Below are 26,306 nucleotides of genomic sequence, written 5' to 3' on the forward strand. Positions count from 1 at the left end.
TTGCGTCCAAATGCTCTGAGAAGTGGGAGGCCTGCCCACACTTATAAAGAGATTACAAGGGATGCCAAAAGCAGAGCCTCAAAAGCTGTTCCAAAAGCTGCCCATTAAAAGCATGCAATTCCTCTCACATGGCTTAGTGAAATAAAGCAAAGCTTTTAAAAAAAAGTAAAGTTCTCTTTCTCTCAAGCCTTGCGTAGACAAAAACAGCCCACGCATATGCTTTTCCGTACGTTGCTGCCACGTTAGCTTTCCGCGATTTGCGCCGCTTTTTTCGAGCAGTCTGTACAACAGTCCCACGTCATCATTTCAGCGTGAGTTTTGGGAGGAGCCAGCAACTGTGTGCCAGGGGAGGGTGTATGTGTGTGTATTGTGGACGCCACGTCACTGGGTTGTGACGACATCTAACCCTATGTACATGTTGTCACAAAATGCTGACATGTCAAGCCTTGAGAAATGGAGCCAACTTGCACATCTCGGCCAAGGGGCCTAAACTCTAAGAAGAGCAAGCAACAGCAGAAGAAGAAGAAGTCCTATCAACTTATGGGACTCCGTCCGATGGGGCCAAGTGACAAAGGAATTAAAAATAAAGCTGGACCCTCACTTGTGCAAAAATTGATGATGTGGCAGATTTCTGCAAAACGCGCTGACAATGCTGACGTCGCAGTTGTACGGAATTCCATGATTTATGCTGGTAGCTTATTTGGCATTGCTTTTGGACCAGAAGCTTTTAAGTTTAAAGGCTTTTCATGTAAACTGCTTTTGGGGCCTAGGGCCTTTAAATACGAGGCCATGGGCTCATTCGCATGCTTCCTGGAGAAGGTGTAGAGTCAGGAGGGACGCCAAGGTTTGGGGCCAATACTCTTTGGGGTGGAATTCCGCTACTCCGTGTCGCGTGTCGTTTCTCTCTCTCTCTCTCTCTCTCTCTCTCTCTCTCTCTCTCTCTCTCTCTCTCTCTCTCACACAGTTCAATTGTTATTAAAGTGCTAAAAGTTTGTTCAGTCTGTTCTTTTCTATTGGGACGTGGTGCCCGTCTTGTGACAGTGGTATCAGAGCATCAAGCGTGTGTTTTTTGGAAAGCATACCGGTCCTACAAAAGAGCAAACAAGGCACTTTTCACAAATGTCCAAATGCCCAAATGGTGCCTATTCTCTGAGCAAGTACATCACTATTTACATAGCAGGCCCGTAGGCATCAAAGAAAAATTGTAAAACAAGATACAACTAGGCACATGGCCAAATGGAAAAGACTGAAGGCCAGGGTAAAAAACCTCTCCTAAAGAGAGCAAAAAGTGCCATGGAAAGCTAAATGGAGAGAGATGGCAGTAGCCTCTAAAAGATAGGCACTTCGACCAAAAGCAATTGTAAATCAAGAACTAGAGCCACCAAAAGCCACCAACGGTGAAGATGACATTGAGTAGCTACGAGAAGTGTCAGGCAGAGCCCGCCAACGGGTAAAGTCTGACACCAAAAGGTAATGGAGGAACAAGAGAGAGAGAGCAGTTGGGGACGAAGGTGAGGGTGAAGAGGCAATTGACATCACCAAGAGACTTCAACAGGATGGCAGAAGGTGGGTAACAAAGCTCTACACCGGAGCAAACAGGAGCTTTCATCCAGGAGTGCAAGCAGTCCACTTGCTGAAGGTGGCTCCTAAAGACCATAACTGAAGAGGGAACTCCAGGGAGAGTGTGCAGGAGACTTTGAAAACTGCGTCCAAGTGAAAACCGTTTGAAGAGTCCTGGAAGGGCGAGGAGAGAGAATTAAAAAAAAAAACAAAAAACAAAAGCAACAAAAATGAAAAAACAAGAACAAAAAACTTGAAGGACATGCATCCACGTGCACACCCACCCACCCGAACGCGCGCGCGTGCACACACACACACTTACCCACCCCCACCCACCCACCTGAAAGCAAGTCCTCTTAGAGCAGCGAAACACACACACATACACATATTGAAAGATACAATCAAGAACAACCAAGAAACAAAGAAAGAAGAGAAAAGAAAGAAACAAAAATGAAGCAAAAAGAAAACAAACCCGAAACAAGCAGGGCATCGACGAAGCAGTTAGACCAACATAGGGACAAACGCCCGAACAACTACTAGGGGGTCTGCAACACTAGGAGGAGGATGGCTGGTGAGGGAGGCGAGGTCGAGCAAGCAACCTTCTCCGAGGGGGGGGTATGTCACAAAGTGAAGACGTGGCAAACTCACCCGATAGAAGAGAGAGAGGGAAACCAACGGATGAGTTGATAATGTGGCGTTGGACGGACATGAAATTTTTGTCACAAAAAGTTGTGTTTTTCTAATGCTGATGTGGCGGCCCAAGTCGCCGATTTTTAAAGCAGTTTGTAATCATTTCCATTGAGGCATCAGACGGAAACACTCACCGGATTGGACGGAAACACTGCGATCTACACACTTGACAACACTTTTAGTACTTCAGAACAACTTGAAAAGAAGAGATAGAAGACGACACGGCGCGACGGAGTTCTGAGCCAAGACGCGTTGGCCCCAAAGACTGGCGCCCCTTTCAATATTTCTTTATTATTGATCTGCAAGAGTATAACTCCCGTTGGGTCTAGATCTTCCAACTCTGTGTCAAGATGCCTGAAAGAATGGCCCTAGGGGCACTTATAAAGGGTCACAAAGTGATGGTGTGGCATGACTCAAAGGACGGACTCCGAACAGAGAGGGGTCCAAGCCCTAGTGAAAGAGCCAGATAAAGTTTCACCAAACTTGTAAGGCGTGTCGGCCTATTTTTAAAGGTAGTTCCCACCAACTTATGGGACCCTATCTGACGGGGCCTAGGGACACTAGATATTAAAATGAAGCAGGACTACCCACACACACAGTCAAGCCTTGCATAAAAACATGCTGACATGGTAGTTGTACGGACACCTACAAATCACGTTGATGACGTGGCAGGTTGTACGGATTTTCGTAAATTGCGTTGGCAGCCTGCCGCGCTAGCTTTTGGATTTGATGCTTTTCATGTATTGCTTTTAGGCCAGGGGCCTTTATAAGAATTACTAGGGCCTCTCTCTTGCAGATTAGCTTGGGAGCACTGCTGAGAGAAGAGGACCCTTAGACATTGTACTTTGTGAAGCATAATAATAGAGAAATACCGAGAAGGGGCACCAGTCTTTGGGGCTACTCTCTAGGCGCGGAACTCCGTTTTGTCGTGTCGTCTCTTTTTCAATTTTGTTTAGTTCTTTCAGTTTTTTCACGTGTTGCATTAGATCTTTGGCTTGGAGTGTCCAAGTCTGTTGAGACCTTTCAAAGGTGAAGTGCCAGTGGACAGGGAGCTGGAGGAGCAGCCCAAAGTGAAAGGTAAGCTGAAACGCCGATATTTAGTCAAGTTCAGGCTTTGGATGCAAAATGGATGGAGGAGGGGGACCTAGCAAATACTCCTCGGATCTTAGAGCTTTACCTTGAAGCTTTTGATCTAGCACCCACTATTCCAAGAGTTACCGATGAATCAACGGGTTGAATCTGGTGCAGTGAGGACCGCACAAGAGGTCGTCGGAACTTTATGAGTTGGTAAACCTTAGTTTCTTCTTCTTTTACTGCCTTTTTCAATTAATTTAGGCCCCTCGGAGAGAACCTGTAAGTTGGTGGTGAGTGCATCTAGGTAGAGAACTCTATTTTACTGTGTCTTGATTTGAGTTGTTTTCAAGTTTAACTATTCACAGTTTTCAAGTTCCAACACGTGTCTGCTGTTGATTCACTGCTTCACCAATGGCTTGCTGGTTAGATTACATAGCATGTGACTCTTATCTATCTTGGGGTGTGTTCCCTCATGATGTTTTCTAATAGAAGATGCATTTGAGAGAGAGAGAGAGAGAGAGAGAGAGAGAGAGAGAGAGAGAGAGAGAAATGAAATGTTATATTAACGTCTTCAAAAGACCAAAATGACCTATGAGACCTAAAAGTTACAACGCGGTGAATCTGATACAATGAGAGAGAGAGAGAGAGAGAGAGAGAGAGAGAGAGAGAGAGAGAGAGAGTAGCTTCTACCCCTTGAAGATTTTGAGAGTGTGGCGTTGTTTTGCAGGCGACTTGAGAATCTTGAAAGAAAGCGTAGACAAGGGAAGGGTCCACCCAAGAAAGGGCATGGCAAGCGTGCAGCAAAGCGCAAATAAGCACTTTTTTAATTTCATGTGGAGCTTTTTTGCAGATGAAAGGCTTGTAGGATGTAGGGTTGGAGTAATGTTAGGACTCATGGTTCCATCTGCAGTCCCTTAATACAGAACACCCATTCTTCCTGGGTTCTTTGCATGATTGTTTTATTGTAAACAAAGCCCTACTTCCCTGCGTGACTGATATCGCTTGTCCTTGAATGGTGGATTTAAGGCGATCTGCATGTGTGGTGCTTGTGGCATCGCTTCTATGGTTCAGATTGAGAGGCAGACATAGAGATGCTGTCATTTGTTGTGAAAATGTCTCACTTAGAATCAGCACTGAAGACAGATGTTCGTAGAAAATGTGTGTGTTCCACACAGAATCGGGTAAAGATAGCTGGCTTTTGTGATTTGTCATTGTTGAATAGTTAGGAAGCATTGAACAGCAAGCTTGTATAAAATGAGTGAGAGTCCCATGCAGGTAGAACACTACAGTTCTGTTAACCCTTCGTTGTGAAAATAGAGAAGCTAAATTGAATTCCTTCGACAGATTTTTAGTGATTATTCAATTGGTAATAGGAAGCGTGTTTTAAGAATATGCTTTTGGAACTTGTGGAGAGATGTCTATGATGAGCGAAATGGTCAAGATTGAAAGTATTGTCGGGCTCTCTTCAAGAATTGAAGGGTTAGGGAATGGTCTGTTGGTGACCATTCCATGTAATGCAGGCAGTGGATGTAGCAGTAGCCCACATGCTAGCACGAGAGTTTCTGCACACTGAGTTGCGAACATTATACCGCTATCTGAGATGGTATGGATTTTGGCTGTTGACATGGGCGCATGAAATTCAAGCTATTGATGTGGCCATCATCGATTGGCTGCATGAAAAAAAAGCAGGTCTTGACTTGTTTCAGTCATTGGAGGAGATTCAGTCTTATTACCGTTGGTGACGTGTTCGACATCCTGGGCTACATGCGTTTATTACATTGTAGAAAGTGTTGTCGATGGAGCGCTCAAATGTAGTGCCCCCTGACCTCTAGCTGCATAGATGTATATATCAAGCTACTTTGTAGAGCTTTTGTGGCATGATTATAATGAATCTATGGGTATCCACACTCATATGTGCTACATTTGTTTGACAGAAATTCATGATAGGAGGGATATTTGATGGCTAGTTTGGAAGTGTAGGTGTGCATTATTGTAGACCATGTGTTTGTGGAGTGGGCGGCGGTGCATGGTACAATCGTACGGTGAAATATGGTATGATTTTGTATTGGTAAATAAAATGTGTTGCAATGCATGCCGTAAGGATTGCGATGTTTTTTTTAAACTTTTAAAAACTATTTAATAGGTGGCCGTGTTGTATCATGTGGTCATATAGTACGATCATGGAGGACCGATTTATTTGCCAACATGGGCATTCGTTCTCTGAATGGAAACTTCCTTGAGAGGGGTGTTAGCTTGGTGTTGAGAAGCCTTTTTGGTGAAGTCAACAAGCATATTCGGCATTGGATGAAACCTTCATTTTTGCCCTACATTCCCCCATTACAATGAACGTAGGAAAGTTTTGTAAATATTATAGCATTATAAATTTGGTGATTCATCAAGCATGTTGACCTTGCATTCCTATCAAGCTAACCTTCTATAACTTCAAACTAAAAGATTGAAAGCCCTTTGTGAGAACATGCTTTCAACATGTAAAAATTTTTATTTGCAAATCTTGATTCCAACCATTGTTGTTGTTTTAGCACCTAGAACCATTCTTTTACATCCAAATTGATATGGTCAATTGCTCTTGGGCCCTTTCCCGAAGAACCTCTCACGCTCTCTTCCACTTGACAGACAAGGACCTCAAAGTGAAAGATTGTCTTACATTTTGCATGTCCCACAAAATGAATCCCAATGAGAAAATTAATAAGTAAACGCAAGTTTGACACAGTCATTGTCCATGTGCAAATACCAATTTCTTTCAACCCTTGAGACATTAAACTATCATCAAGGAAAGGTGGTAGCTATTAACAAACTATAGAGGTTGCTATTTACAAAATGTAGCAAAAAGTTTTCTTGATTCATATAGTACATTGAGGCCTACATTACAAAATTGGCCTTGTAAAGAGTAACAAGATGATGGACAAGTCATGTCGATGGTCTTCTGAAATAAGTTACAAACTAGATATTTCTTTGGTGTAACAAGCACAAGGTTCATTAGAAATTTTTCAAGTGTTTAGCTCGGTATGTCATTTCTCAAATGTGGATTACTTAAACCACCATTTTTTCTCTTGTTGGACTATATTAACTTTCAAAAGCCTCTATTGAGATCTAAAACATTGCTTTTGGCATCTCTCGCCCATACGGACTCGGATATACAAGAACTTGGAATCTAAGCCAAGGTTTTGGCATGCTTCACATGCTAATGATATCATATTTCAACTATGAGTGCTGCGATGCAGATATGTGATTTATGACATAGTCGCTATAGGGCTTGATACAGAAGCTAATTGTCCATAGATAATGACATCATCTTACTACTATGAGTGCTGGGTGCTTTATGCCATAGCCAATACACGGTTTGATACATAAACTATGTAATTGTCCATAGATAATGACCATTCGAGGTCCGTAACTGTTCATCTTATGCCATAGTCAATGCAGGCTTTGTTCCATAGGCTATATAGTTGACATTGGTATCAGTGGATAATGACCATGTGCCGCTTAGAGGATTAGAAACCATTCCAGCCATCTCCTGACGTTGCATACACAAAACAACTACTAGCAAAACTTCCAAAATCATCTCATTTGTGGTACTGGCACCATATCAATTTAACTGGAATCTAATGTGACAAAGAATACACAATTCCTTTTCATGATTTTTCCATGAGTAAATTTTAAAAATGTAAGGTGTATTTCACTATTTTTACACTTTCTTGAAATCTAGGCCAAATTTTTCCTTTTCCTCTTCCTCTTTTTCTCAACTAGCATTTTTATTTTCAAAGCCGCACTATTGTAAGCTGAGACACTTTTCCCAGACACCGTCTCGAACTATCCTCATTAGTATTCTATCTTGCAGTAATCCTACTGTGTACTGAGTTTATCGTAGCCAACAATCCATCAACATGGCTCAATATACATGAGGAGCAAAGAAAGACAAAGAGGTCACCTTTACGCCAGCTTGCTCCATAAGAAGTACAAGCTCGTATGGAGTGATAAATTTAGACCATTCATGGCTCCACTTAGGTACCTATATTGCAATGCAAACAGTGAAAACTTCAAACAACTTCAATGCTTAAGAATAAGCCAAAGTAACTAAATTTATGTAGCCCATAATAGCACTCCTCAACTAGAATACTAGGTTCTTATATCAAATAGACATAAGCAATCACCCAAAATGATATTGGCTAGGAAAAACAATCTCTTGCAGCATTATACGGCTCTCTGAGATGGTATGGATTCTGGCTGCTGACATGGGCGCATGAAATTCGAGCTGCTGATCTGGACATCATTGAATGTATACATGAAAAAAATGCAGGTGCTGACTTGTTTCAGTCATCGGAGGAGGTTTAGTCTTATTACCGTTGCTGACGTGTTCGACATCCGTGGGCTACATGCTTTTATTACGCTATAGAAAGTGCTATTGATGAGCGCTCAAATGTAGTGCCCACTGACCTCTAACTGCATAGCTGTATATATCAAGCTACCTTGTGGAGCTTTTATGGCACGATTATAATGAATTACTTTGGGTATTCAAACTCTTTATGTGCTATATTTGTGGAACATAAATTCATGATAAGAGGGATATTTGATGGCTAGTTTGTAAATGTAGGTGTGTATCCTTGCAGACCATGCATTTATGGAGTGGGAGGCGGTGCATGGTACAGTCATACGGTGAAATATGGTATGATTTTGTAGTGATAAATAAAATGTATTGCAATGCATAGTGTAAGGGTTGTGATTGTTTTTTTTAAAAAAATTTAAAACTATTTAATAGGTCGTTGTGTTGTATCATATGGTCATACAATATGATCATGGAGGACCGCCTTATTCGGACAACATGGGCATTCGTCCTCTGAATGGAAACTTCCTTTGAGAGGGGTGTTAGCTTGGTGCCGAGAAGCCTTTTTGGTGAAGTCAACAAGCATATTTGGCATTAGATGAAGCCTTTATTTTTTCCCTACATTCTCCCCATTACAATGAATGTATGAAAGTTGTGTAGATATTATAGCATTATAAATTTGGTGGTTTCATCGAGCACGTTGACCTTGCATTCCTATCAAGCTAACCTTCTATAACTTCAAACTAAAAGATTGAAAGCCCTTTGTGAGAACATGTTTTCAATATGTGAACATTTTCATTGATTCCAACCACAACTGTTGTTTTAGCACCTAGAATCACCTTTTACATCCAAATTGGTATGGTCAATTGCTCTTGGGCCCTTTTTCGATGACTTCTTAGGCTCTTTTCCACTTGACGGACAAGGACCTCAAAGTGAAAGATTGTCTTATATTTTGCATGTCCCACAAAATGAATCCCAATGAGAAAATCAATAAGTAAGCGCAAGCGACACGGTCATTTTTCATGTGCAAATACCAATTTCTTTCAACCCTTGAGACATTAAACTATCATCAAAGAAAGGTGGTAGCTGTTGACAAACTATAGAGAGGCTGGTATTTACAAAATGTAACAAAAGGTTTTCTTGTTTCATATACTACATTGAGGTCTACATTACAAAATTGGCCTTGTAAAAAGTAACAAGATGATGGACAAGTCATGTCCATGGTCTTTTGAATTAAGTTACAAACTAGAAATCTCTTTGGTGAAACAAGCACAAGGTTCATTAGAAATTTTTGGAGTGTTTGTGCTCGGTATGTCATTTCTCAAATGCGGATAACATAAACAATCATTTTTTCTCTTGTTGGAGTATATTAACTTTTAAAAGCCTTTATTGAGATCTAAAACATGGCTTTTGGCATCTCTCGCCCATACAGACTCGGATATATAAGAACTTGGAATCTAACCCAAGGTTTTGGCATGCTTCACATGCTAATGATATCATATTTCTACTATGAGTGATGCAGTGTGGGTATGTGCTTTATGACATAGCCGCTAGTGGGTTTGCTATATAAGCTAACTGTCCATAGATAATGTCATCATCTTACTACTCTGAGTGCTGTGTGCTTTATGCCATAGTCGCTTCAGGGTTTGATACATAAACTATGGAATTGTCCATAGATAATGACCATTCCAGGTCCGTAACTGTTCATCTTATGCCATAGTCATTGCAGGCTTTGTTCCATAGGCTATATAGTTGACATTGATATCTGTGGATAATGACCATTTGCTGCTTAGAGGATTAAAGACCATTCCAGCCATCTCCTGAAGTTGCATACACAAAACAACTACCAACAAAACCTCAAAAATCACCTCATTTGTAGTACTGGCACCATATCAATATACCTGGAATCTAATGTGACAAAGAATACACTATTCCTTTTTATGATTTTTCCAAGAGAAAATTTTAAAAATTTAAGGTGAATTTCACTATTTTTACACTTTCTTGAAATCTAGGCCCGATTTTTCCTTTTCCTTTTCCTCTCAACTAGCATTTTTATTTTCAAAGCTGCACTATTGTAAGCTGAGACACATTTCCCAGACACTGTCTCGAACTATCCTCACCTGTATTCTATCTAGCAGTATTCTATCAACAAGTCATACATACATGAGGAGCAAAGAAATACAAAGAGGTCACCTTTATGCCAGCTTGCTCCATAAGAAGTGCAAGCTCGTTTGGAGTGATAAATTCAGACCATTCATGGGTGCCCTTAGGTACCTATATTGCAATGCAAACAGTGAAAACTTCAAACAACTTCAATGCATAAGAATCGACCAAAAAAACTAAATTTATGTAGCCCATAATAGCACTCCTTAACTAGAACACTGGGTTCTTGTATCAAATAGACATAAGCAATTACCCAAAATGATACTGGCTAGGAAACACAATCTCTTGCAGCATTATACCGCGCTATGAGGAGATGGTATGGATTCTGACTGCTGAGATGGGCGCTTGGAATTCTAGCTACTAATGTGGCCATCATCGAATGGCTGCATGAAAAAATTCAGGTGCTGACTTGTTTCAGTCATCGAAGGAGGTTCAGTCTTATTACCGTTGTTGACGTGTTCGACATCTTTGACTACATGCGTTTATTACGTTGTAGAAACTGCTGTTGATGGAGTGCTCAAATGCAGTGCCCACTCACCTCTTACTGCATAGATGTATATATCAAGCTACTTTGTAGAGCTTTTGTGGCAATGCATAGTGTAAGGGTTGTGATTGTTTTTTAAAAGAACTTTTAAAAACTATTTAATAGGTCGTTGTGTTGTATCATATGGTCATACAATACGATCATGGAGGACCGACTTATTTGAACAACATGGACATTCGTTCTTTGAATGGAAACTTCCTTGAGAGGGGTGTTAGCTTGGTGCCGAGAAGCCTTTTTGGTGAAGTCAACAAGCATATTTGGCATTAGATGAAGCCTTCATTTTGCTCTACATTCTCCCCATTACAATGAATGTAGGAAAGTTGTGTAGATATTATAGCATTATAAATTTGGTGGTTTCATCGAGCACGTTGACCTGGCATTCCTATCAAGCTAACGTTCTATAACTTCAAACTAAAAGATTGAAAGCCCTTTGTGAGAACGTGTTTTCAATATGTAAGAATTTTCATTTGCAAATCTTGATTCCAACCACAACTGTTGTTTTAGCACCTACAACCATTCTTTTACATCCAAATTGGTATGGTCAATTGCTCTTGGGCCCTTTTCCGATAACCTCTCAGGCTCTTTTCCACTTGCTAGACAAGGACCTCAAAGTGAAAGATTGTCTTACATTTTGCAGGTCCCACAAAAAGAATCCCAATGAGAAAAGTAATAAGTTAGCGCAAGCGACACGGTCATTTTCCATGTGCAAGTACCAATTTCTTTCAACCCTTGAGACATTAAACTATCATCAAAGAAAGGTGGTAGCTATTGACAAACTATAGAGAGGCTAGTATTTACAAAATATAACAAAAAGCTTTCTTGTGTCATATACTACATTGAGGTCTACATTACAAAATTGGCCTTGTAAAAAGTAACAAGATGATGCAAAAGTCATGTCCATGGTCTTTTGAATTAAGTTACAAACTAGAAATCTGTTTGGTGAAACAAGCACAAGGTTCATGAGAAATTTCTGGAGTGTTTAGCTTGGTATTTCATTTCTCAAATGTAGATAACATAAACAATCATTTTTCTCTTGTTGGGCTATATTAACTTTCAAAAGCCTCTATTGAGATCTAAAACATGTCTTTTGGCATCTCTCACCCATATGGACTCGGATATATAAGAACTTGGAATCTAACCCAAGGTTTTGGCATACTTCACATGCTAATGATATCATATTTCTTCTATGAGTGATGCGGTGCGGGTATGTGCTTTATGACATAGCCGCTAGAGGGTTTGATATATAAGCTAACTGTCAATAGATAATGTCACCATCTTACTACTCTGAGTGCTGTGTGCTTGATGCCATAGTCGCTTCAAGGTTTGATACATAAACTATGGAATTGTAGATAATGACCATTCCAGGTCCGTAACTGTTCATCTAATGCCATAGTCAGTGCAGGCTTTGTTCCATAGGATATATAGTTGACATTGGTATCCGTGGATAATGACCATTTACCGCTTAGAGGATTAAAGACCATTCAAGCCATCTCCTGAAGCTGCATACACAAAACAACTACCAACAAAACCTCAAAAATCATCTTTTTTGTAAAACCGCGCCATATCAATTTAACTGGAATCCAATGTGACAAAGAATACACAATTCCTTTTTATGATTTTTCCAAGAGGAAATTTTAAAAATTTAAGGTGAATTTCACTCTTTTTACACTTTCTTGAAATCTAGGCCAGATTTTTCCTTTTCCTCTTCCTCTCAACCAACAATTTTATTTTCAAAGCCGCACTATTGTAAGCTGAGACACTTTTATCAGACACTGTCTCGAACTATCCTCACATGTATTCTATCAGCAGTAAACCTAAATTGTATCGAGTTTATCGTAGCCGACAATCCATCAACATGGCTTAGCAAGTCATACATACACGAGGAGCAAAGAAAGACAAAGAGGTCACCATTACGCCAGCTTGCTCCATAAGAAGTGAAAGCTCGTATGGAGTGATAAATATAGACCATTCATGGGTCCCCTTAGGTACCTATATTGCAATGCAAACAATGAAAACTTCAAATAACTTCAATGCTTAAGAATTAGCCAAAAGAACTAAATTTATGTAGCCCATAATAGCACTCCTTAACTAGAATACTCGGTTCTTATATCAAATAGACATATGCAATCACCCAAAATAATATTGGCTAGGAAACACAATCTTTTGCAGCATATACAGCTCTTTGAGAAGATGGTATTGATTCTGGGTGCTGACATGGGCGCATGGAATTCCAGCTTCTGTGATGTGGCCATCATTGAATTGCTGCATGAAAAATTTGCAGGTGCTGACTTGGTTCAGTCATCGGAGGAGGTTCAGTCTTATTATCGTTGCTGACGTGTTCAACATGTGTTGGCTACATGTGTTTATTACGTTGTAGAAAGTGCTATTGATGGAGGGCTCAAATGCAGTGCCCACTGACCTCTAACTGCATAGATATATATATCAAGCTACTTTGTAGAGGTTTTGTGGCATGATTATAATGACTTACTCTGGGTATCCACACTCTTTGTGTGCTACATTTGTGTAACAAATATTCATGATAAGAGGGATATTTGATGGCTAGTCTGTAAGTGTAGGTGTGTATCCTTGCAGCCCATGTATTTGTGGAATGGGCGGCGGTGCATGGTACAATCGTACGGGAAATATGGCATGGTTTTGTATTGGTAAATAAAATGTGTTGCAATGCATATCGTAAAGGGTTGTGAAGTTTTTTTTTAAAAAAAAAACTTTAAAAAACTATTTAGTAGATCATTGTGTCGTATCATATGGTCATACAATGCGATCATGGAGGACCGACTTATTTGGACAACATGGGCATTCGCTCTCGGAATGGAAACTTCCTCGAGAGGGGTGTTAGCTTGGTGCCGAGAAGCCATTTTGGTGAAGTCAACAAGCATATTTGGCATTAGATGAAGCCTTAATTTTGGCCCTACAGTCTCCCCATTACAATGAATGTAGGAAAGTTGTGTAGATATTATGGCATTATAAATTTGGTCGTTTCATCGAGCACGTTGACCTTGCATTCCTATCAAGCTAACCTTCTATAACTTCAAACTAAAATATTGAAAGCTTTTTGTGAGAAAATGCTTTCAATATGTAAAAATTTTCATTTGCAAATCTTGATTCCAACCACAAGTGTTGCTTTAGCACGTAGAACCATTCTTTTACATCCAAATTGATATGGTCAATTGCTCTTGGGCCCTTTTTTGATGACCTCTTAGGTTCTTTTCCACTTGACAGACAAGGACCTCAAAGTGAAAGATTGTCTTACATTTGGCATGCCCCACAAAATGAATCCCAATTAAAAATTAATAAGTAAGTGCAAGCTTGACATGGTCATTGTCAATGTGCAAATACCAATCTATTTCAACCCTTGAGACATTAAACTATCATCAAAGAAAGGTGGTAAACTATAGAGAGGCTGGTATTTACAAAATGTAACAAAAAGTTTTCTTGTTTCATATACGACATTGAGGTCTACATTACAAAATTGGCCTTGTAAAAAGTAACAAGATGATGGTCAAGTCATGTCGATGGTCTTTTGAAATAAGTTACAAACCAGAAATTTCTTTGGTGAAACAAGCACAAGGTTCATTAGAAATTTATGGAGTGTTTGTGCTCGGTATATCATTTCTCGGATGTGGATGACATAAATAGTCATTTTTTTTTCTTGTTGGACTATATTAACTTTCAAAAGCTTTTATTGAGATCTAAAACATGGCTTTTTGCATCTCTCGCCCATACGGACTCGAATATATATGAATTTGGAATCTAACCCAAGGAATTTCATGTGCCCATGTCAATAACGAAAATCCATGCCGTCTCAGAGAGCAGTATAATTCTGCAAGAGATTGTGTTTCCTAGCCAGTATCATCTTGGGTGATTGCTTATGTCTATTCGATATAAGAACCTAGTGCTCTAGCTAAGGAATGATATTATGGGCTACATAAATTTAGTTCTTTTGGCTGATTCTTAAGCATTGAAGTTCTTTGAAGTTTTCACTATTTGCATTGCAATATAGGTACCTAAGGTGACCCATGAATGGTCTAAATCTATCACTCTAGACAAGATTGCACGTCTTATGGAGCAAGCTGGCATAAAGCTGACCTCTTTGTCTTTATTTTCTCTTCATGTATGCATGACCTGCTGAGCCATGTTGATGGCTATTGGCTACGATAAACTCAGTACAGTTTAGGATTACTGCTAGATAGAATACACGTAAGGATAGTTTGAGACGATGTCTGGGAAAAGTGTCTCAGCTTACAATGGTGCGGCTTTGAAAAAAAAAATGCTGGTTGAGAGGAAGAGGAAAAGGAAAAATCTGGCCTAGATTTCAAGAAAGTGTAAAAATAGTGAAATTTACCTTAAATTTTCAAAATTTCCTCTTGGAAAAATCATGAAAAGGAATTGTGTATTCTTTGTCACATTGGATTCCAGTTAAATTGATATGGTACAAATGAGATGATTTTTGAAGTTTTGTTAGTAGTTGTTTTGTGTATGCAGCTTCATGAGATGGCTGGAATGGTCTTGAATCCTCTAAGCGGCAAATGGTCATTATCCACATATACCAATGTCAACTATATAGCCTATGGAACAAAGTCTGCCGTGACTATGGCATAAGATGAGCAGTTATGGACCTGGAATGGTAATTAGTTATGGATAATTACATAGTTTATGTATCAAACCCTGTAGCGGATATGGCATGAAGCACGCAGCATTCATAGTAGTAAGATGATGTCATTATCTATGGACAATTAGCTTATGTATAAAACCCTATAGCGGCCATGTCATAAAGCACATACCCGCACCGCAACACTCATAGTAGAAATATGATATCATTAGCATGTGAAGCATGCCAAAACCTTGGGTTATACTTATATATCCAAGTCCATATGGGCACGAGATGCCAAAAGCGATGTTTTAGATCTCAATAGAGGGTTTTGAAAGTTAATATAGTCCAACAAGAGAAAAAATGGTTTTTTATGTTATCCGCATTTGAGAAACGACATACCAAGCTAAAAAATCCAGAAATCTCTAAAATGAACCTTGTGCTTGTTTCACCAAAGGAATTTCTAGTTTGTAACTTATTTCAAAAGACCATCGACATGACTTGTCCATCATCTTGTTACTTTTTACAAGGCCAATTTTGTAATGTAGACCTCAATGTAGTATATGAAACAAGAAAACTTTTTGTTACATTTTGTAAATACCAGCCTCTCTATAGTTTGTCAACAACTACCACCTTTCTTTGATGATAGTTTAATGTCTCAAGAGTTGAAAGAAATTGGTACTTGCACATGGACAATGATCGTGTCAAGCTTGTTCTTACTTATTAATTTTCTCAGTAGGATTCATTTTGTGGGGCATGCAAAATGTAAGACAATCTTTCACTTTGAGGTCCTTGTCTGTCAAGTGGAAAAGAGTCTGAGAGGTCATCGAAAAAGGGCCCAAGAGCAATTGACCATATCAATTTGGATGTAAAAGAATGGTCCTAGGTACTAAAAACAAGAGCTGTGGTTGGAATCAAGATTTGCAAATGAAAATTTTAAAAACATCTCAACCCTTACGATATGCATTGCAACACATTTTAATCTACCAATACAAAATCATACCATAATTCACCGTACGAGTGTACCATGCACCGCCGCCCACTGTACAAATACATGGTCTTCAAGGATACATACCTACACTTACAAACTAGCTATCAAATATCCCTCCTATCATGAATTTCTGTTAGACAAATGTAGCACATAAGAGTGTGGATACCCAGAGTAAGTCATTATAATCATGCCACAAAAGCTTGATATATACATCTATGTAGTTAGAGGTCAGTGGGAACTGCATTTGAGTGCTCCATAAACAACACTTTCTACATCGTAATAAACGCATGTAGCCCACAGATGTTCAACAACGGTAATAACATTGAACCTCCCCTGATGACTAAAACAAGTTAGCACCTACAATTTTTTCATGCAACCTTTCGATGATGTCCACATCAGCAGCTAGAATTTCATGCGCCCATGTCAGCAGCCAAAATCCATACCTTCTCAGACAACGATATAATGTTGCAAGAGATTGTGTTTCCTAGCCAGTATCATTTTGGGTGATTTCTTATGTCTATTTAATATAAGAACCTAGTATTCTAGTTAAGGAGTGCTATTATCGGCTACATAAATTTAGTTCTTTTGGCTGATTCTTAAGCATTGAAGTTGTTTGATTTTTCCACTATTTGCATTGCAATATAGGTACCTGAGGGGACCCATGAATGGTCTAAATTTATCATTCTAGACGAGCTTGCACTTCTTATGGAGCAAGCTCGCGTAAAGGTGACCTCTTTGTCTTTCTTTGGTCCTCATGTATGCATGACTTGCTGGGCCATGTTGATGGATTTTTGGCTATGATAAACTCGGTATAGTTTAGGATTACTGCTAGATAGAATACATGTGGCGATAGTTCGAGACGGTGTTTGGGAAAAGTGTCTCAACTTACAATAGTGTCCCTTTGAAAATAAAAATGCTGGTTGAGAGGAAGAGGAAAAGGAAAAATCTGGCCTAGATTTCAAGAAAGTGTAAAAAGAGTGAAATTCACCTTAAATTAATAAGTAAGCGCAAGCTTGACACGGTCATTGTCCATGTTCAAATGAAAATTTCTTTCAACCCTTGAGACATTAAACTATCATCAAAGAAAGGTGGTAGCTGTTGACAAACTATAGAGAGGCTCATATTTACAAAATGTAACAAAAATTTTTCTTGTTTCATATACTACATTGAGGTCTACATTACAAAATTGGCCTTGTAAATAGTAACAGTCTTTTGAAATAAGCAAACTAGAAATTTCTTTGGTGAAACAAGCACAAGGTTCATTTTAGAAATTTATGGAGTGTTTAGCTCGGTATGTCATCATTCCTCAAATGTGGATAACAAAAAAATCCATTTTTTCTCTTGTTGGACTATAATAACTTTCAAAAGCCTCTATCGAGATAAAAAACATGGCTTTTGGCATCTCGTGCCCATATGGACTGGGATATATAAATCTAACTCAAGGTTTTGGCATGCTTCACCTGCTAATGATATCATATTTCTACTATGAGTGTTGTGGTGCGGGTATGTGCTTTATGACATAGCCGCTACATGGTTTGATACATAAACTAACTGTCCATAGATAATGACATCATCTTACTACTATGAGTGCTGCGTGCCTTATGCCATAACCGCTACAGGGTTTGATACATAAACTATGTAATTGTCCATAGATGATGACCATTCCAGGTCCGTAATTGCTCATCTTATGCCATAGTCACCGCACGCTTTGTTGCATAGGCTATATAGTTGACATTGGTATCTATGGATAATGATCATTTGCCGCTTTACATGATTAAATACCATTCTAACCATCTTCTGAAGCTGCATACACAAAACAATTACTAACAAAACTTCAAAAATCATCTCATTTGTAGTACTGGCACCATATTACTTTAACTGGAATCCAATGTGACAAAGAAAACACAATTCCTTTTTCTGATTTTTCCAAGAGGAAATTTTAAAAATTTAAGGTAAATTTCACTATTTTTACACTTTCTTGAAATCTAGGCCAGATTTTTTCTTTTCCTCTTCCTCTCAACAACCAGCATTTTTTTTTCAAGTCTTACTGTAAGGCGAGCGACTATTTCCGAGCGAGGGACTATCCCAAGCAAAGAAACACACACACACATGCTCGGCACTATTCAAGATTTGTAGGTGCATAAGAAGGGTCAAGATGACACTATTCAAGATTTGTAAGTGCTAAGAAGGGTCAAGATGGCACTATTAGCAAAGGGTTGGTGAAATAAATAGTTGTGCTTGACAAAATATCTATTGACTTGCACATATGAAAGACCAATGCATTTACAAAGAGTGTCATGCGTAGGATGTATTCTGTTGGAATTCATGAATGCTGTTGGAATTCATGAATGCAAGGGAGGACAACAAAGGTAGGTCTAGGGAGCTATGGGTATTTTTTTGCAAATGTAGTGCAACTCTCTCCCTCGGAATGCATTATCATCGATTTAACTTTTAGGACCAAAGTTCCAGCAAGGAGCAGCTAAGGAAGCTTTCGGCTTTTTTTGAATCAAGGCCACAAGAGGGCTTTTTGAATCTATTGCAACCCATAGTTCCAGATAGCTGTTCGACTTCTCCAACAAGTTTGGGGGCTTTGTTTTCATATAAATGTTATCCAATTTAACCAAAAAGGTTATTTTATAAAAACCACAAACAATCTGTTGCAGCACTGTTTGTCGGTCCTGACGTGCAACACCGCTCGGATCCGCCACTGCCGCCGCCAGCAATGGTGCGCACCATTTCTTGAGACCGGTCCACACGATGTGGATTGGATTGGACTAGTTTCACTGTGGCTAGTGTTAGAAAAAAATTAAAGTCCAATGTATTTAAGCCAACTGAAATCCTAAAATGGCGATTAGATTTTAAGCTTGTCTTGAAGAAAACCGGAGTTTTTTAGAAGTTTTAGTCTAGTCATCGGCAAAAGCTTCAAATTCTGACCTAAAAACTGGGAGAATTTCAAGTTTACTCTTAACTTTTTAGGATAGGAAAAATGATTTTTTCTAACTGTGTCCAAGGCCATATGTGGCGATGATCCAGCTTTGTATAGCAAAACCGATTTTATTTGAAAAAACAAAAAGAAAACGAGCTAATAAAGAAAATTATCTATCGTGCTAAACTTGCTGGAACCAGTCCGCACTGGCGCGGACTGGTTTCGACAGGTTTCATAAGGCTGTGCAATTTTGGATTTGCGTGATTATTTCGCCCATAACGCATGCAAAGTGGAAGCTTGCTCTCGCCGTTATCTTCCTCTTCTCTTCTTGCCAGAGGATACGCAGACCATTGCCGACCACCAGCTAAACGTCAATCCTTAGCCTGGCTAAATACGATTAAATGTTATATGGGATCCCGCACCGTTTCAACTCTCTCTCACCCTCTCTCTCTCTCTCTCTCTCTCTCTCTCTCTCTCTGTCTCAAGCATAAGGCACGTAGACCCTCCCATCTCTAGCTACAAAAGAGGGTCTTCGCAAGAACACTTGCTCGCTGAGGCGATACAAATGTAATTTTTTTTTTGTTTGGCAGTATCAGTTGGATCATGCTCGTCTTTGATTGAGATCATTTAGTAATTTAGTCAATCAGGAGCGCTCCTTCCTCTTTATCTCTAGAGCTTGAATCCGCTTGACAGTAAGCTCCATGGAGCTTCTCGAACTTTCCCTGACATTTAGTCTGCAAACTGTTAGAATTGCTGATGCAGTTGCATAGCCTTCTTCATCGTTAGTTGTTCCTCAACATCCTTATGCCCGATCTAGAAGGAAATACCCGAAAACACAACCGGTGTGTTGAAATACCTTTGAATGGGAAAAACTCAACTGACGTACTGTTGAAACTTAGTTGAACATTGTGGAAGAACCGGAATATAGGCACAACATGGAAGGATACTTAAATGTGGAGGCCATGTACCTTCTAAGCAGGACTCTTGGTATGGGCTTATTTGCACCATGTAGAGAAGGAACTAGCAGTATCCCGAGTTGGAGGATAAGATAGCTCACGGTTAGGACCACAATCATCAAGAACTTAAGTTTTAAATAGCCACAAAAGAGGATCCACTGGAGGCTAATTGGCATGCTTGTTGCAGGGTAGCAAGGAGAACCAACAATGAGTCTCGCTATGATAGCAAGGGAATATAATTCTCTCTCTCTCTCTCTCTCTCTCTCTCTCTCTGTGTGTGTGTGTGTGTGTGTGTGTGTGTGTGTGGGTGCACTTACATGTACGACAAGTACATTAAAAGTGCAATTTGCAAGCCTAGAAAGAGGTAAAGGAAGTTGGCTACTCGTCCATGCTCCCTTGGCGTCGACTACTATCACTAGCCTGCAAGAAGTTGGCCTATGTATCCCAATAAAAAAGAACATGCCAATTAGCATCAACAAAAGGTCCATTATGTCAACTTGTAAAGTCTTTTCACTTCTATAAGGTTCTAACATGCAATGCTTTTTTATAGTTGTTGTATGCTCCTTTTTTGCCCATTTAAAGCAAGGCAAGAATTTTAAGAGCAGGCAAGCATTGGTTGATGAGGTCGAAAGGGATTTCAGATGAGTGGGCAGAAGACCTTAGCTATCTATGGTGGCACTATTCCATTGAGCCAAAGACTAGAGCAGCATTTTTGGACATACATAAACATGTAAGGCCCTCTCACTTTGTCAAAAGAGAATGTAAAGCTTGAGCGCATAGAAAATAATATGGGAGGCTATTGATCATGAGGGTTCTCATTTCTACAAGGTTTTTATGTCTACTTCTCTTTTACAAGTGACATCACTTCCAAGATTTCACCAATATTTATCAAAGGAGGACCTTCGAGACAACATCCATCACTAGGCAAAGTGTTGCTGATATCATTAGATACCTACCTTGCATACCAATATTATCGTCGTGCTTAGTCAAGCTCGATAAGTAATGCAAGTTTGTGAAATTCCATTATGGTATGATGGATATCTTGCTTTTGAAATGCCACCACAATGTGCTAAGCATATATGATATGGAACAATGATTTGATGGATATTCATGGAGTTTGTGCATCAGGCTGCACTCACAAAGTTGAAGCCTTTGTAGGTACTCGAGTGGCCTCACAGACCTGCTAGAAGTTTATTAGTTCTAACCCTTTTTGGTGTTTTTGACACATCGATAATTAACTGCTTTATATGTACTATTGTGACTTGGGATCTTGTTAGGTCCTCAACATGTAAGAAGGTTTGAGATTTTGAAGCCTCCGCTGCTTTGTGGAAATTTTAGATGTACGACCCTGTTGTGTTGAGATGCTCGTTGAATCTAGCATGACATGATTATTTTCTTTAATATGACTTGCTCGTGCATCAATTTGTCAAAGGGTATTGTTCATATTTGCTTGAAAATTGGCTTTGCTCGGTTTTCTTTTCTCATTGATTAGAAATCCCCTTATTTTCAAGCCGCACTATTGTAAGCTGAGACACTTTTCCCAGACACCGTCTCGAACTATCCTCATGTGTATTCTATCTAGCAATAATCCTAAACTACTATACCCAGTTTATCGTAGCTAACAACCATCATCATGGCTCAACAAGTCATACATACAGGAGGAGAAAATAAAGACACATAGGTCACCTTTACACCAGCTTGCTCCATAAGACGTGCAAGCTTGTCTAGAGTGCTAAATTTAGACCATACATGGGTCACCTTAGGTACCTATATTGCAATGCAAACAGTGAAAACTTCAAACAACTTCAATGCTTAAGAATTAGCCAAAAGAACTAAATTTATGTAGCCCATAATAGCACACCTTAGCTAGAATACTAGGTTCTTATATCAAAAAGACATAAGCAATCACCCAAAATGATACTGGCTAGGAAACACAATCTCTTGCAGCATTATACCGCTCTCTAAGACAACATGGATTTTTGCTGCTGACATGGGCGCGTGAAATTCCAGCTGTTGATGTGGCCATCATCGAACGGCTGCATGAAAAAATTGTAGGTGCTCACTTGATTCAAAGGTTTAGTCTTATTACCATTTGCTAACGTGTTCGACATCCGTGGGCTACATGCGTTTATTACGTTGTATAAAGTGTTGTTGATGGAGCGCTCAAATGCAGTGCCCCTTGACCTCTAACTACATAGGTGTATATATCAAGCTACCTTGTAGAGATTTTGTGGCATGATTATACTGACTTACTTTGGGTATCCACACTCTTATGTGTCATGATAGGAGGGATATTTTATGGCGAGTTTGTAAGTGTAGGTATGTATCCTTGCAAACCATGTATTTGTGGAGTAGGTGGTAGTGCATGGTACAGTCCTACGAGGAAATATGGTATGATTTTGTATTGGTAAATAAAATGTGTTGCAATGCATACCGTAAGGGTTGGGATGTTTTTTAAAAAAACTTCTAAAAACTATTTAATAGGTCGTTGTGTTGTATCATATGGTCATACAATAGGATCATGGAGAAATGACTTATTTAGACAACATGGGCATTAGTTCTCTGAATGGAAACTTCCTTTGAGAGGGGTGTTAGCTTGGTGCCGAGAAGCCTTTTTGGTGAAATCAACAAGCATATTTGGCATTATATGAAGCCTTCATTTTTGCCCTACATTCTCCCCTTTACAATGAATGTAGGAAAGTTGTGTAGATATTGTAGCATTATAAATTTGGTGGTTTCATCGAGCACATTGACCTTGCATTCCTATCAAGCTAACCTTCTATAACTTGAAACTAAAAGATGGAAAGCCCTTTGTGAGAACATGCTTTCAATATGTAAAAACTTTCAAATGCAAATCTTGATTCCAACCACAACTGTTGCTTTACCACCTAGAACCATTCTTTTACATCCAAATTGTTATGGTCAATTGCTCTTGGGCCCTTTTCCGATGACCTCTCAGGCTCTTTTCCACTTGACAGACAAGGAACTAAAAGTGAAAGATTGTCTTACATTTTGCATGCCCCACAAATGAATACCAATGAGAAAATTAATAAGTAAGTGCAAGCTTGACATGGTCATTGTCGATGTGCAAATACCAATTTCTTTCAACCCTTGAGACATCAAACTATCATCAAAGAAAGGTGGTAGCTGTTGACAAACTATAGAGAGGCTGGTATTTACAAAATGTAACAAAAAGTTTTCTTGTTTCATATACTACATTGAGGTCTACATTAAAAAATTGGCCTTGTAAAAAGTAACAAGATGATGGACAAGTCATGTCGATGGTCTTTTGAAATAAGTTACAAACTAGAAATTTCTTTGGTGAAACAAGCACAAGGGTCATTTTAGAAATTTTTGGAGTGTTTAGCTCGGTATATCATTTCTCAAATGTGGATAACATAAACATCCAATTTTTCTCTTGTTGGAATATAATAACTTTCCAAAGCCTTTATTGAGATCTAAAACATGGCTTTTGGCATCTTGAGCCCATATGGACTCGGATGTATAAGTCTAAGTCAAGGTTTTGGCATGCTTCACATGCTAATGATATCATATTTCTACTATGAGTGTTGCGGTGTGGGTATGTGTTTTATGACATAGCTGCTACAGGGTTTGATACATAAGCTAACTGTCCATAGATAATGACATCATCTTACTACTATGAGTGCTGCGTGCCTTATGCCATAACCGCTACAGGGTTTGATACATAAACTATGTAATTGTCCATAGATGATGACCATTCGAGGTCCGTAATTGCTCATCTTATGCCATAGTCACCGCACACTTTGCTGCATAGGCTATATAGTTGACATTGGTATCTATGGATAATGATCATTTGCCGCTTTACATGATTAAAGACCATTCCAACCATCTCCTGAAGCTGCATACACAAAACAATTACTAACAAAACTTCAAAAATCATCTCATTTGTAGTAATGGCACCATATCAATTTAACTGGAATCCAATGTGACAAAGAATACACAATTCCTTTTTATGATTTTCCAAGAGGAAATTTAAAAAATTTAAGGTGAATTTCACTATTTTTACACTATCTTGAAATCTAGGCCAGATTTTTCCTTTTTCTCTTCCTCTCAACCAGCATTTTTATTTTCAAAGCTGCACTATTGTAAGCTGAGACAGTTTTCCCAGACACAATCTCGAACTATCCTCAGGTGTATTCTATCTAGCAGTAATCCTATACTTTACCAAGTTTATCGTAGCCAACAACTATCAGCATGGCTCATCAAGTCATACATACATGAGGAGCAAATAAAGACAAAGAGGTCAGCTTTATGCCAACTTGCTCCATAAGATGTGCAAGTTTGTCTAGAGTGATAAATTTAGACCATTCATGGGTGACCTTAGGTACCTATATTGCAATGGAAACAATGAAAACTTCAAACAACTTCAATGCTTAAGAATAAGCCAAAAGAATTAAATTTATGTAGCCCATAATAGCACTTCTTAGCTAGAATACTAGGTTCTTATATCAAATAGACATAAGCAATCACCCAAGATGATACTGGCAAGGAAACACAATCTCTTGCAGCATTATACCGCTCTCTGAGACGGCATGCATTTTTGCTGCTAACATGGGTACATGAAATTCCAGCTGCTCATGTGGCCATCATTGAGTGAAAAAATTGTAGGTGCTGACTTGTTTCAGAGGTTCAGCCTTATTACCATTGCTGACATGTTCGACATCCGTGGGCTACATGGGTTTATTATGTTGTATAAAGTGTTGTTGATGGAGCACTCAAATGCAGTGCCCCTTGACCTCTAACTGCATAGATGTATATATCAAGCTACTTTGTAGAGCTTTTGTGGCATGATTATAATGACTTACTCTCGGTATCCACACTCTTATGTGCTATATTTGTGTAACAAAAATTCATGATAGAGGGATATTTGATGGCGAGTTTGTAAGTTTAGGTATGTATACTTGGAGACCATGTATTTGTGGAGTGGGCGGCGGTACATGGTACAGTCATACTGTGAAATATGGTATGATTTTGTATTGGTAAATAAAATGTGTTCCCTTGCATACCGTAAGGGTTGTGATGTTTTTTAAACTAACTTTTAAAAACTATTTTGTAGCTAGTTGTGCTCTATCATATGGTCATACAGTACGATCATGGAGGACCCACTTATTTGGACAACATGGACATTAGTTCTCTGAATGGAAACGTCCTTGAGAGGGGTGTAGCTTGGTGCCGAGAAGCTTTTTTGGTGAAGTCAACATGCATATTTGGCATTAGATGAAGTCTTCATAACATTGAGGTCTACATTAAAAAATTGGCCTTGTAAAAAAGTAACAAGATGATGGACAAGTCATGTCGATGGTCTTTTGAAATAAGTTACAAACTAGAAATTTATGGTGAAACAAGCACAAGGTTCATTTTAAAATTTTCTGGAGTGTTTAGCTCGATATGTCATTTCTTAAATCTGGATAGCATAAATTTTTCTCTTGTTGGACTATATTAACTTTCAAAAGCCTCTATTGAGATCTGAAACATGGCTTTTGACATCTCTCACCCATATGGATTGGGATACATAAGTCTAACTCAAGGTTTTTGCATGCTTCACATGCTAATGGTATCATATTTCTACTATGAGTGTTGCGGTGTGGGTATGTGCTTTATGACATAGCCACTACAAGGTTTGATACATAAGCTAATTGTCCATAGATAACGACATCATCTTACTACTATGAGTGTTGCGTGCCTTATGCCATAGCCGCTACAGGATTTGATACATAAACTATGTAATTGTCCATAGATAATGATTATTCCAAGTCCATAACTGCTCATCTTATGCCATAGTCACCGCATGCTTTGTTTCATAGGCTATATAGTTGACATTGGTATCTTTGGATAATGATCATTTGCCGCTTACAGGATTAAAGACCATTTTTGCCATCTCCTGAAGCCGCATACAAAAAACAACTACTAACAAAACTTCAAAAATCATCTCATTTGTACTGGCACCATATCAATTTTACTGGAATCCAATGTGACAAAGAATACACAGTTCCTTTTTATGGCTTTTCCAGGAGGAAATTTTGAAAAATTAAGGCGAATTTCACTATTTTTACACTTTCTTGAAATCTAGGCTAGATTTTTCTTGTTCTTCTTTCTCTCAACCATCATTTTTATTTTCAAAGCCGCACTATTGAAAGCTGAGACACTTTTCCGAGACACCGTCTTGAACTATCCTCATGTGTATTCTATCTAGCAATATTCCTAAATTGTACCGAGTTCATCGTAGCCAACAACCATCAACATGGCTCAGCAAGTCATACATACATGAGGAGCAAATAAAGACAAAGAGGTCAGCTTTATGCTAGCTTGCTCCATAAGACGTGCAAGCTTGTCTAGAGTGATAAATTTAGACCATTCATGGGTCACCTTAGGTACCTATATTGCAATGGAAACAGTGAAAACTTCAAAC

The 26,306-nt window shown here is 39.0% G+C and overlaps 1 protein-coding gene across 1 annotated transcript in view; it reads left to right on the forward strand.

The window, feature by feature from the left end:
• The window catches only part of LOC147461253 (37S ribosomal protein S27), a 40,661-nt gene extending 36,131 nt beyond the window's left edge, over positions 1-4,530 (forward strand). The window contains exon 2 of the mRNA XM_086500383.1: positions 4,052-4,530. Coding sequence (XP_086356509.1) covers positions 4,052-4,139 — 88 coding nt within the window. The 3' untranslated portion in view covers positions 4,140-4,530. The remainder of the gene's footprint in view (positions 1-4,051) is intronic.
• The last annotated feature ends 21,776 nt before the right edge of the window (positions 4,531-26,306 follow it).

The sequence above is a fragment of the Adiantum capillus-veneris genome, chromosome 3 (genome assembly GCF_014529385.1).
Source record: "Adiantum capillus-veneris isolate H3 chromosome 3, ASM1452938v2, whole genome shotgun sequence".
Taxonomy (NCBI): domain Eukaryota; kingdom Viridiplantae; phylum Streptophyta; class Polypodiopsida; order Polypodiales; family Pteridaceae; genus Adiantum; species Adiantum capillus-veneris.